Here is a 14,531-nt window from a genome sequence, read left to right on the forward strand (position 1 = left end):
ATTAATGGCCTGAACAGGAAAGAACAGCAACTGAAGTCAAGCGACAGCACACTTTTTGGTTACAGGAATGATTTTTTTATTGCCTACGGATAATGTCAGATCCCATACAAGTATCTTGAAGAAGCAATAATGCAAGTTGATGTAGACTGACATTTTATGGATTCTCTTGGTATATACTGTTCAATGATGCAGGCGGAATGTCACAGAGGAGATCACAGAAAAAGCCTCCGTCTTTTTTCTGTGTTCTAACTGCTACCAAATGGACATAAAGGATGCTCTAATTTAAAATAATCCTGCTCTAAACAAGGACAATAAACACTGATGAAATAATTAAATACAGATAAATTAATGAAGCCAGTGACTAAATTCTACTGTAGATATTGGAGAAGCATAAAAACACTTACCAATACTGCTTCATTTATAGCATGTTGTAACCATGACGTATGAAATCAGAAGATACAAACCACTTGACTAATACAAAAATGTTCAGCGCAGAACACAACACTAACCTCTTTTCAGATGCCTGCTCTTAAACCATTTTAAATACAAACCTATTACCAGATACTTTACTCCCACAGTGTTCTAGGCTCCTGAAGCTTTTAGTACACGTTCTATTATTAATAGTACAGCGCCTGGCTTTTGTGGAGAAATGTTTCATACAGTCTAACAGCACAGTCTAACTAAGACTTTCATGGGTCACTTAACCTCAGCTCTGGCGCACACTGCTAACAAAAGGTTGTAATTATATCTACTAGATACGCAGCATACACTATGCAAAGCAGCTCTCTCTGTTCATAGCAACCACTTAAGTCTTGAGAAGTCCAAAAGGAAAAAAAAAAATGCAGAAACTTCAAGTCAAAATTGACTTCCAACCGAGGACTGCCTGAAAGCCCCATATCTGACAGCATTCTTCAAGGACCTTTCTTCTGATTTATGTAAAGGCTCCTCAAAATAACAATAATAAAATTGCTGCTCTGCTAAACCACCTTTCAGAGAGTCATGTAAAAAGCTCTACAGCAGTAACAGCTAAAGTAGAGTTAAGGACAAAAACAGAAATAAAGATCATTTAATTGTTAAACCAAAAAATGTGTGTAGTTAATGCATGTGTACAAATGCTTTTAAATAAATTGTTCACAAAAATTAAAACCTCACATAAGTATTTACTATGTTTAATAATTTCAGTAGACAAATTCATAGAATTTTTAGACTGTTCATTAAGGCACAAAGGCAGAACTCCTGGATGTCAAATCAGAAATGCTAGTCTCCTTGCAGGCTTCCTCAAGTTTACATAGAAGTTATGTTAACTCATATTCTTCATCATAGCTTAATTTTACATTCAGTCTAGTATTGCCAAAACACACAGAAAACAATAATTATATTCCAGCTTATTCTTCCTAACTGTGCTTCTGGATACTAAGCACAATTACCTGGGAGCCTCCAAAATAAATTTCCTTTACAGAGATCGCCGACGCAGGGCAGACAAGACGATACTTGACAGGCTACCTCTTGACAGCCACCCCAAGGCTTAAAAAACACAGAAAGCTATATCACCTTTATTCACTCGTTAACCAAACATATATGCCACTATTATCATGCTACACTGATATATGCACATTTTTTTTAAAAGGAGCAAATAAGAAGCAAGCTCCTTCAGTATTTTTGATAAAGCATAATTATAGATCAGTTTCCTAAATCAGAAAAAGAGTCTGGAGCAGTCTAGAGATGAATCACTCTATAAGACAGGACAGCTAAGACATCTCTAAAGAAACTTCTTACCTAGACAGCCAGTGGAAAAAGCATTTTGGAAAGCTTTGGCCAGACCCAAGGACATCTGCTGATAATATACAGAATCTGGACATGTGCAGGCAGTAGCACCAACAGAACCTGGCCAAGTCCGTACTGGTCTGGGGAAGCCAATAAGGAACAAAGGTAATGTAAAGAGAGGCAGCAGAGGTGCAGATATTACTGCCGAAAAGGTTATGATCGCCAGTAGCATTGGAAAAAAGACAGTATTCAGGATTATAAGAGTTGCACTGGACTTTCTTCTCTGCTTCTTTTCCGTCCATGAAGTGATAAGTACAGTTAATGCAAATTTCAGCTTCAACATGAATTGAGTCAGGCGATCCCATATAATTCCAACCTTTAAAAGAAGCAAACAAACTTATAAGGTCTGTATGATAGCAAAGTGCGTACATTTTTTTGTAGTAAATAAAAGAAACTAACAAGAAAGCACTATTAAGCATCACTAAAATAATCAATAATGTTACCAGATTCAAATACTACATCCTGCAGTGGCCAGAGCCTTCACATCCTTATACTATAAACTGCAGTAAATCCAGTAAAGAAGTTATTATGGTACTTATGCACACCTATTAATATCAGAATCAGCATACAACTCAGATTTGGTTTATTGTCATTTGTACTTGGTACAACAAAATTCTTAATTCTGTGTCTCCAACAAAACAATGCAATACTGCCAACAATAGAAAACAAATAAGTTTATATTGGGAGAAGTGAAAGTTGATAATTTACTACATTCTTATTATACAAAAATAATGCAACGTTTACAGACACTTTATTGAATGTTACTTCCACATAATATGAGATATCATAGAACTAGTTTACTTTTGAATTCTACATGCTCCTGGCACATAAATGCTTTAGAGACTAATTGTATTTGTGGTTAGAAAAGTCAGGTACACCTCAACAATGAAACTAGAAGATTCCCATGCTGGACCTATACTGTAAAAGTCATAAATGAAAATGATTTACCAGGAGCAGCTGAACTCCAGTACCCAAACTGTCCCACCATTCCATATTGTTGTTTAAAGCTGCCAAACGCAAAATTGCAACGATCACCATCTCCATCAAAGCATTTTCAGTGTTCTGCCATAGCTACATACAGATAAAAAAACATAATTGTCCTAATCAGCTTCATTAATAAGAAAACAGCTGTATGTAGTTAAATGACATGGTTTCAAAACATTCTGGTCAAGAATTATAGTTAACTTTTGAGTATTTGTTGCTTCTGCATGAATATAGTGGAAAAACACCATATATCCAACAAAAGAGTACTTGAATTACATAGCTGTTTTGCTGATATTTTATCATTTTTACATAATAATTAATTAATTGTACTTACTGTTCGAAAAGCTCTAGTAAATCCAATGCTGAGAGATGCAGTGTGGAGGTTCTGCAAGGAAATATCGATGGAAAGAAAGGCAATCATGGCAAACGGTGACACTACAAGAAATTAGACAATCAAAACAGCCTGTGAATTACTTTTCTCATGTTGCTCAGTCCTCAAGTTTCCTCAAAAATGTTAATGCATTCAAGACTAAAGAGACAGTTCAACCAACTAACAATTCTGACTTGATTAAAAGAAAGCTAAAAATATTTATGAAGTGTTCACTTTTGGGCTTCTACTACTTTACATGTGAAAGGACTTGAATGCACCATTCAAATAAGTAAAAATAAATAAATAAATAATAGAAACTTGCTAAAAATGTACAGTAGAGGATATATTGTAAGTATGATACTGCATTAAACTTAAGTGCACAGACATTTATAGGTAAGACCACAATATAATATGGCAATATTCATGATTTATCCATAAAATAAAGTTAAAGTTTCTTTCCAAACATGTCCTAGGGAGAAGAGGCTTCTTCTTGATTCAAAACAATAACCAAAAACACATTTCCTAATTTACTATATATTATTTAATGACACAAATGATTAGAACTTCATCAGATAGTAACTTGGAGGGCCTGCCTTACCTAAACATCAGAAGCCTGTAATATGGTCTTGTATTAGCAAGCAATATGGCTGCATTGTGTCAAAATCAAAAGTGGTGGTGTCTATGAGTTTGTGAGAGGTTCTAAAACAATTTCAAAGCAATCTGGAAGTCTTTAAGAACCACAGGATAAAACCAATGGATTAACTGGCAAGTTTTGTCTCTGCCAATGTTAAACTGCATGAGTCGACCACCTAAAAAAGAGCAACACAAAGTTGCCCTACATGTAAAGCCCCTGCTTTAAAATACACAAAGTCAATGTAGATGTTATTTCTGCCAAAGGGGACAACACTACCTATACCTATATAACCAAAAGTATACTTACGTTTTCCATAGCTGATAATTTCATTTCTGAGTTTATGTACAATAACACATTGCAAAAATAATTTGTGTTGTTCTTTGTTATGTTAGATCACCTTTATCTAGGTATATTGTTGAAGAAAACATTAAATATCAATACATGCAAATATGTTTAAGAATACACACCTTTTCATGGGAATGTACTTACTTTCTTACAGCATTGTATATTAAGTAAGCCCTGAAGCCTCTTTTAGAAAAAGGCAATCTACTTTTAGACAAAATTATCTCAAGTGACCCGAGAAAAGACCAAATCCATTTTAAAGCCATTCTGCAGAGCTTCAATAGGTAAAGACAAAGTAAAGAGAACACAGTGGTGACAGTAACTACATGTGTAGAGCAAAAAGCATCTTGGATATAACTGACACTTGAACTGGGATTTTAATGAATAAACCAAAAGCAAATCTGAATTTGTTCTCAAATATAAACTGTTAAGTATGTGCTGACCGCTACCCCTTTTGTCTATTAAAGTACATTTTAGAGTCGCTGTAGTCCAATGTGTTAAACTCTACTTATAATTCCATTTCATGTTAATTTGTTCAATACATTTTTGCTTGCTTCAGCAATGACTACATTTAATTAAGGATGATTGCAAGTTTCTTCGCTCAAACTTTCAAAATAAAGTGGCTCAAAAGTTCACACATACAGGAGAGAAAAATAAAAAATTTCAACTGCGTTACATATGTCATGGAACAAAGTGAAGACAATCATTAAGAAGTAAAGGAAATGTCACCACGAAAATATTGGGGAAAAAAAATAAATAAATCGGGAAGTCCCCCAAAACTGATGCTCAAGGAAGGACAATGTAAGCCAAAAGGCTAACTGCAATCATGTATGAGATAAAAGAATTTATGGTAGTACCTGGCCACTCCCTACTTACATCTATTTCCTGTATTCTACATAACTCTCAATTTTTTGGGAAAAGTGGAAAGATGGAAACTATTTTTAACAAAGATAGTACACTTAAGCCCACACAGTATGTTTTTTTGTATAAAGACATATTTAATCTCTCAAAATTATGTAGAAAAATCTTATTATAAGATGACATCAAGGTAGAACGTTTTAGACTTAACAGCAAAAGGTATGTTTGTTGTAAAAGCTCATCACAAGAGAACATAAATCTACTATTATGTATGCTCATGGCAGCATCATGCTACAGGGCTACTTCTCTTAACCCTATGTTCCTATCAAGATATTCTAATGCACACATTAGCCTTGGGTAGAATCTTTATTTTATTTCACCTTCCACTTGACAATTTCATACCGGACCTCAAAAAAGTAAAGTCAAAGTTCAAGAATGACCCTAGAAGATTCCAGCCCTCAAAAGGAACTGAAGGTTTATATACAGTATTCACATAAGAGGACTGTGCAGATTAGATCACCTTACAATTTGATTGGTCTTGACCTGTTCTGCAAGGAAAACTAGGGTAAAACTGAAATTCAGGTCTCTATTAAGGTAAAGAGACCTAAACAATTTCTGCCATAATCAAAGCAAGATGTGCTTCTACTAAGTATTAGTTATTTGGTTGGACACTTGTACAACTAAAGAAATTCAAAATTTAAAAAATATTTTACTTAAAATTATCCACTAGTTTGCACATAAATATGGTTGATCACAAGATGAAAAAGTCTAACATGATTTGTTTTGAGTGTAGCCTTTACTCCAACAAAACTGAAATTTTACTAAGAGTGTGTAGGCTTTTGATATCCACTATATAACATCATTCAATTACATCCTAAAAAACCTTAATCTATACTTCTACAAAAAGAAAAAAAAGCACTTGACTACTTAATACTTCCCCAAACAATTCTTTTCTTGTTAATTTTATTGGCTTTCTTTTAATTTTGTTGGAACTCTGCAGTAGTTGATGTAAGTTCACATTATTCTGTCAATGTCAAAAATGGCCAGTTTTTATTTTTTTTTTATGTTCTTACCATGTCATACTGAAGCTCGGAAAGAAACATAATAAGCAAAGATTTATTAAAGGCCATTTTGAAAAAATGTAGTTTCCCAGGGTCAATGGCAATACACTTCAGTTTTTAAATTGTGGATAAAAGACTCTTTCCTTTTAGCACTAGGTTCAAAGTCAAGGTTCTCTATTTGTCAGCATGTAATAATATTATTATTTCATCTTTCCCAATGTTAGTCCTGGGAGTATGCAACTCTCTTCTGCTGACTGACAAGGAAAAAATAATATTGGACTGTAATGTAACAAGGTGTCAGCAGTAAATTAAGAAGTAGATTATGTGTTTCACATTTGTAAGCTTTGTTTATTTGACCCAGTCCCATCATCATTTCTTCTGATGGGGCCTAACCACTTTATTTATTATACACTACTAGTATTAAAATGCCAATATTAAATAAATATGACAATTCTATATTTAGAAACAAATACTTATTAATACAGACATTAAAATAATAAAAAACAAAGAATGAACAATACTGTTGGCCATTACTGAAAATTCTACTCTACATATTTGAGCCTAAAATGGGTAGAAGGAAAGAATAAGAACTAAGTTTATTAACTGAAAGTATTGAATGCACTCCCAACAGTTGATCACTTCAAAACATGCCACATCTATTATGCTACTTTTATCATATTTTCTAATAGTGGTGTATAGTAATTGCACTAATATGGTTTTATTTGTCAATATACTTTATTGGTTCCATAGAAACCTTCTATAAGTTGCATATTTAGCCACTATAAAGAACTAGCCACATTACCTGATGAAGACAGGTAATAGAAAAAATGTAAAAATATTTGATGTATCTTGTCCTATGTGTATTTTCAGAACATTTCCTTTGTATTCATGTGTGTTTGAACCTCTCTTGGCTGATACTCCCTCTCTCAAGCACATTCCCATAAAGACTTCTTCATTTCCAGGCACCTTGCTCACCTCCGGTCTGCTTTTATACTTCCTGTCTTTGAAGGCGACTCTCAGCGTGCTTCATATGCCTTTTCTCCTCCTCATATGTCTCACACTCACACTTTCACTTTCAGTTACGCAACCAAAGCTAAACTGATTAAATCAGATTGCTCTAAGGGATCAGACACCCACACACACACACACCTTAGCCTTTTATTATATAGCAGATGGCTGATCTAATAGCTACTTGTCAATATCATTTTTATATATGCTGCAATTTTTAGAAAGGCAACCTCAATATTAATTAAGAATGTATTATTGCATTTATTTCCAAATCTATTACTCCACTAGTGCCTAAAATCATAATAGGAACATCTGTTACAAATAAAGTCACATATTACCTGCATTAATTATTTGCACAGATTGTAAGTGATATTCAGCAAAGTGTTTTAAACAAAGTTAAAAAAAAAAATACAGATACTGTAATAATGATTATTATCACAGTACGTTATCATGTCTTACCAAAACTGATGAGCAGTCTCCTAAAAATCCCAGCCTTCTTAAGCCGGACTTGTTGTTGCTTAAAAAGATTAACATTCTGAATTTGTTTTGGGTAAAATGGATTACGGAAGACTCCAAAGAGAATGTATACATCTTGAATTTCTCGCAGGGTCCATACAAGAGCAAGCAATGTGATCAAGATATAGCTGATGATAGCCTGAGGGCTTGTTGAGGAGGTCTCTGAAGAAGTTACAAAATGATGTAGTAGACCAGCTTCTGCCAGTGCTATTACTAGGATAGCCTGATAAAGAAAGACTTCTCGCCAACCAAGTCTCCAACCAAAACTGCTTGGTAAATCTTTATATCCCTTCACAAACTCAGGTCTTCTACAGCAGAACCTGAAGAGGAACTTTATCTGAGTCAGGTCAAGACTTAAAAAAAATCCCATTCCAGCTGTGAAAAGCACAACTCCAAGTGAGCTTGGAATAAAATAAGCTCCTACAGCTACTCCAGTGGAAATGATGAACATCAGCACCAGCCTGTTAAAGAAACCAATAATATTGAACTGCATGAAACCATTCTTGACCTTTGCAAACACATTATAATGAGGGTATGTAAATGTGAATTACAGACAATGAATCTGACAATTACAGAATTATTTCTGGAGAAACTGAAGACCCAAATTTAATACCCATTAACCTTTACATATTAGTCAATGATCAAGTTACTGTGACTGATATCAAAACCAATTCCTAAAGAGGTATGATTTACAGATAACTTATTTACCCTATATTGGTTGACATTGGTGAACCTCCAAGACCAAACACTAGAGTCTGTTCCATGCCCCACAGAAAAAGTGCATCGACTGGGGAAAGTACACCAAAGGCCCAGAGAAGAGGAAGAAACAGAAATATAATGTGCAAAACCTGGTTAGCCTGCTGAAGATCTGGAATGTTGTTAATAAACCTAAAAAACAAAAATGCCAGATTTTTAACACAAATTTAAGAAAATTTTAATGTTAGAAAGCATTTGCACATTTAAAATCAAAATCACAATCAAGAACATGAATGCTGATGGACTAATTACATTTCTGAACAACAGTGCATTTTGTCCAGCAGAAAGTGAATTAATGCATTTTAAAGTATCCCCCAATTTAAACTATGCATAGGTGCTATGATGAGGGGGATGCATAAAACATATCATGCACCCATGGGCTTTGAAAACTTACAAAATTGTGTTTCCATGGTGAAGGCTGAGTGCTTGAAACTTTTGCTATGGATAAAATCAAGCAGATATTTTCATTGGTCTTCCATAGAAATTGTGAATTTAAGCTTACACAATGCACTATTTCTAAAGTAGGGTCTGCTCAAAGGGCTAAAACAGACCACGGATGTTTGTGAAACTACAGAGTGTTTCCAAATTTTGCAATGTTGTTATTCTTTAGACTCAAAAGACAAACACTCTCAGCATACTTCAACACAAACAGAGGCAAGTGGAGTATTAATTCTCAATCACACACTCTCTGTCGTGAAAGGAAGACATGAGCAAAAGAAGTATGTAAGGTGTCTTCCTAACTCCTAGTCACATACTCCTTGCCTATAACATGACTAGCATGAAAGGATAAATGACCTAAACAGGTAAAATCCTACAAAACCTTTACACTCCAATTCATGGAAAGCACTGTCACACAAGAAGAAATATGAACACAGATTTCAGAGATACATGATTCTGCATATCCACCACCTTATTAATTGTATGTGTTGGGAAATAAGTAAAACAGTATTAGGAGCATTATAAAAATAATTGTTTAAATTGATACCTGTGAAAACTATATTCTAGCAAGGAAACATTAAGAAAATTAAACTGATGTTTATGTGAAAAATTGTGTTTGAAGGGTAAAAAAAACAGGAAATTCAATTCTTGTAAAGGCTTAAAATGCAATTAAAAGCAAATATTTTACCAAGACTAGCAATAAAATCTAACATATGCATTCATGGCTAACACAACATAATTGGCTAGGACAAACATATTTTTCAAACTCCGCGACAAAAAATTTACTGTATCCAAAAACCAGTCCCCATGTAGCAGCAGTAATACTGTCATTTGTACATATCTGTATGCAGATGCTTACATTTACATGCGATACATAGAAGATGTGCTACTGAACAACAAGAATGACTGAACTTTAAGGTCATTATCCTCCCCGAAAAATACTGTAAATAAGTTAAAAAGGAATACAATTCAGTCATTGTGAAACCTCACTGTCAGTTCTATGTATGACCATTCTAGTTTTAGTACAAATGTGACAACAAAAAGATGCTTGCAAGAATGCTTAAAGAAGAGTACTCATGGTCATCAATAAGAATCTGGGAGGCCACAAAACACCATCTCAGTAAAACCAGCAGATCGTAAACCAGGTTGTCTTGTCACCTAAATCAAAACTTTTCACCATCTGTGCCCTCCATGGATCTCTGTATATCACCTCTGATAATGGGTTAGCAAATCATAGGCATGATTCCGTTTTCACTATCTATTACAAAAATCTGTCATTGACAGGAAACCACTGATAAACACATCTGGAACACTGTTCTGCTCAAGCAAACTGGACTGATGTCAAAAGCCACTTTGTCTTTTTTAGCAACCAACTGTTTTTTTTTTTTCTCTGGGCAATAATAACAAATATTACAACGGTAGAGCAACTGATATCAAAATATGAAACTGCAGTTTCAGACAACAATCGGTTGTCTCTCCCGCCTTGTTAAAGACAGTATGATTATGTGAGGATATATAAAAAAAAATCCTGTCCACCCAATATGTTGTGGCTGTTTATCCCCTAGCTAACATGCATCTTTAACATTATCCATATTGACAGTAACAATGTTATTCTTGCTTGCTGTGCACAAATCATCCTCTGTGCAATCCACAAACAGACATTAACCATGTACTTATAAATGACACTATACATTTTATTTGTGGCAGATAAAATAAGCTGCTGTTTAATAAAACAGCAAAATTTCATTTGCATTATCAAATTTGTCATTTTACTAAGCACAACGCAAAGTTATAAACACATATAGAAATAAACAATGCAGACAGAAGCAATATTCATGTATTAAATAATAAACCATTAGAAGTGGTACAGTTTACTAGATTCTTGAACAAAAAAGGAGTAAACATATTTAGGGTAGAACTGATTAATAGCTATTTATAAAACAGACATTAAAGTTAAGACATTCAAATCTTTGCACTGTATTTAGTTACAGATATGATTAAACAAAGCTTAACTTTGGTTTCAATACTTCTTTCTTAACTATGAACAGGAGCAATGAAAAAAAAACAAACCAACATGTACTCAAGGTTCTACTGTTGTATGGAAGACATACAAATTTTACTGCATCCTACCTTTGTGCAAGATCCACTGCTATGAAGGCAAAAATGTAGACAGGTCGAGTAAGAGGAGTGATTTCATATGTATCTTGTGGTTGGAATGTAGCAGTTTCAGTGGCTGTATTTATAATTAATGAATATTCAGCAATGCATAAGGTTATCCATCCAAAAATAAAGATGATAACAGTGGCACCTGTATTGTTGTACAAAGAAGTCAATCTGTCAAGTAATAAATACCAGGTCCCCAAACCACACAAGGCACCTGCTAGAAAAGGATGAAAAATAGTGTTAAAAATAAACCTTTTCCCAGATATGATAAACTTGATGGTATCTGAGGCAGCACAACTGGAAAACTCAAACTCCTCTTCATCTGTGAGGATATTCTGGGTCTGTAGTCTTTCGACAGAGGCAACTCTGCGTCTGGCATATACATTCATGATCTGGATAACAAATCCAGCAACCACCATTAACCCTCCTGACAGAGCAGCAGCGTAATAGTCTTCTAAGAGCAGCAGCTGATGCAGTATGGTCCCTACACCTCCAAAAACCCATGGTATTAAGAAAAGAATTATCTGGTTTATATAGATATATGGTGGGGCACAGTAGCCAAGTTTTAGCCGTAATCCTCCAAGTACTGTCTGAGGAAATCGTTTCCAGAAGAATTCTTGCTTGTATTCATTTAGTAAAGGGACATCTGGACCCATTCTGAGTACACGCCACTATTTCTTTCAGGTCATCATCACCACCACGACCAAAGTACCGGCTTCTGAAAAAGAATGAAAAGAGAAAAAGGTCATTTTAAAAACACTGACACTGTATATATAACAAAAACAAAAATCACACCTTTTTTCTTTTATCAGCATACAGTATCTACAAACAGAACAGGTTAAATTACAATTAACAGTAACCTTTGGAATATACATTCTGTTTTTGGCAACAAACAAGCCTAACGCTATTTGACTGTATTACAAAGAACAAGATATTCTGTTTGGGATAATGAAAAGGATGTATAAGTCCACTTTGTATCTGGTCACCATGCTATTAAAAAGAAATATTTAAAAATTACTTGTAGATTTTAAATATCCAAATGGAATAACAAACACCTTAACCCTGATGGCTCAGCTGTTTTGTATTCTACACCTGCCACTTCTTAGACATAAGCAATAAGAAATGTTTGCAGATCGCTTGTCTCCTTGTATGAATCTTAAGTAATATTTACATTTATAATTTGAAAGAAAAATAAGACAGTATACAAAGAAAATTACATGTCCTGTAAAAAGGCACTTAAATACAGTACAGTGTACACCAAAAGTAACTAAGTTACACATTATATAAGAACATAAGAAATCTGACAGATGAGAAGAGACCATTCAGTTCTTTCAACTTGTTGGTTTAGCTAATAGCTAAGCTGTCCAGATATCTCAGCCAGATCCTTCTTAAAGGTTGTCAAGGCTTTGGCTTCAACTCCACATCTTGGTAGTTTGCTCTGGGGTCCCACAACTATTTGAGTAAGGAAGTGCTTCCTAGCTTCAGTCCTAAATGCACTTCCCTTTAATTTAACTTGGTGTCCACAAGTATGTGATTCACAATTAAGCTCAAAGAATTCTGCTGGATCTACTTTATGACAACTTTTAAGAATTTTGAAGTCTAGGGTTAGGTCCCCAGCATTCTCCTCTGCTCGAGACTAACCAGGTTTAATTCTCCGAGTCTATCGCAGTACGACATGTCTTTAAGTCATGGGATGCACTTGGTTGCCTTTGTTTGCATAACTTCAAGTGCTGCTATGTATTTTGAAGAGTGGTGAACAGAACTGCACACAATACTCCAGATGTTGTCTCACTAGTGCATTATATAGTCCGAGCATATTAAAATGTATTACTTTATTTTAGTTTCAGACACACAAAAAGCAGTCTGTTAATCCTATGATACAGAAATTACCAACTTGAGTAGTCAGGTAAATATTCATTGTCTATATTAGTGCTAGCTAATAAACACCTGTGATCAGACAAAAATATAGAAAACAGGGTCTTAAATAGAAAGTAGATCCAATGACTAAAAGCTCATAAATGTGTCAGGTACTATTAATTCTTTATGATTTTCACATCTGGTCAAACTGAATTAAAAATATATTTAACACAAAAACAATACAGAACTGTATACATACATTCACATGCTGTAATTGTCATTTTGTTATTTAACAAAATCATATAGACTGACGGGAAGTATTCATATGCCTGTGTAATTATCCAGAACAAAAGAGAGGTTACAACATAACTGGGTGCATAACAAAATATCCACCAGATATGAAAACTCATCATATTTTTAGATGGTCCAAATGTATTTAAAACATGGCTAGAATTTCATTCAAGTCTACAGCTGATACTATTATTTTAGTGAGATCAGCATGTAGAACATGATACAATACTTCATAAGATTAATCTGTCATCTAAAAACTAGTAAGGCAGAAACATATATTTACACTTCGCATACAAGAAACAATATTAGCTTAACTGTACAAAGAAATTACTTTTTAAGTAAACCAGGTACAAAAAAACAAGTGTCCAAATAACATCTTCTGAAGGAATTCAAGCTCTTACGGTACAATAAGTGCTTAAGCAAAAGCAGCGAAATCGTTTACTTAATACAACCGAACAGTGGGATCTAGAAACGTGAAAAACGAGACAGGTAGTCAGTGAGGACATGACATGGGTTGACATCTCAACACATTTTTTTTGCCTGGTATGCGAACGGAGTTGGCACTCACATACACAAGACGATAGTCAGAACGAACCCATCTGGTTGGTAGTCTTGCTAACCCGGCTCGGTAATGTAAACGGCCAGAGACACCTGCATCTCCAGCGGCTTCGCTTCTTGCAGCGCCGGACATCCATCCGTTTCTATGGGAAATCTGTCAATATCGCCGCAAGACGTAGAATACAAATCGTGTCAGCAAGGCTGCCGTGGTGACGAACGTCAACAAAGCGTATTGCACGACGGGACAGAGTGAACCGCGACGAGCGGCTCTCAGTGTAAAGTAGGCCGCTGGCGGAAAAGGGTGCCGTGGTGACGAACATCAACAAAGCGCGGGGGGTGACGGGAGAGCCAGAGGCGCAGCGGCGCGGGAGGCGTTTGGAGTGAACAAAGCGGGACGCGGTGGACGACGGGAAATTTAGACACGCCGCTCCGCTAGGTAGTGGCGTATGTGGGGTATTGCGTCTTTAACATCACGTATGAAAAGGGGATAGAAGTGGATATCGAAGATTTGATGACAAAAGTAGAAGCGATGAATACGCAGTAGCCCGCCCTAGTGAGACGAGCGACATTAAACCCAGCTACAGAATGTTCAAAGAATGACGTTTTTAGTTTAGAGTTTATCGAAATATTATGAATGTATGTACAATACAGACGAAGACTGTCAGGAACCCAACGTGTTAAATAAAATATTTTTTTCAATACAAACTGCAATAAATCAAAGCTTATTATGATATGAATCGCTGAACCCGTAGGTGCTTGCAAACATATATATTGCCATTTTAGCAGTAGCAGTACTTCCAAGTTATTTTTTGGCGATATTAGTAGCATTGTGCTGTTATGTAAAACCAGGCAGTAACAGCATAGTGGGAGA

The 14,531-nt window shown here is 35.1% G+C and overlaps 1 protein-coding gene across 2 annotated transcripts in view; it reads right to left on the bottom strand.

Moving 5' to 3' along the window:
* Positions 1-13,998, bottom strand: part of pcnx4 (pecanex 4) — a 33,345-nt gene extending 19,347 nt beyond the window's left edge. The window contains exons 1-7 of one of the 2 annotated variants that reach the window (XM_028822389.2): positions 13,723-13,998; positions 10,922-11,672; positions 8,306-8,485; positions 7,541-8,058; positions 3,143-3,243; positions 2,773-2,895; positions 1,777-2,140 (exon numbers count right to left, since the gene is read on the bottom strand). In XM_028822389.2, the coding sequence (XP_028678222.1) occupies positions 1,777-2,140; positions 2,773-2,895; positions 3,143-3,243; positions 7,541-8,058; positions 8,306-8,485; positions 10,922-11,610 (1,975 nt within the window). In that variant the 5' untranslated portion in view covers positions 11,611-11,672; positions 13,723-13,998. Of the gene's footprint in view, positions 1-1,776; positions 2,141-2,772; positions 2,896-3,142; positions 3,244-7,540; positions 8,059-8,305; positions 8,486-10,921; positions 11,673-13,670 lie in introns of both variants that reach the window. The other variant, XM_028822388.2, reaches the window with a different exon arrangement.
* Positions 13,999-14,531: the final 533 nt, after the last annotated feature.

Source organism: Erpetoichthys calabaricus, chromosome 16 (genome assembly GCF_900747795.2).
Source record: "Erpetoichthys calabaricus chromosome 16, fErpCal1.3, whole genome shotgun sequence".
Taxonomy (NCBI): Eukaryota; Metazoa; Chordata; class Cladistia; order Polypteriformes; family Polypteridae; genus Erpetoichthys; species Erpetoichthys calabaricus.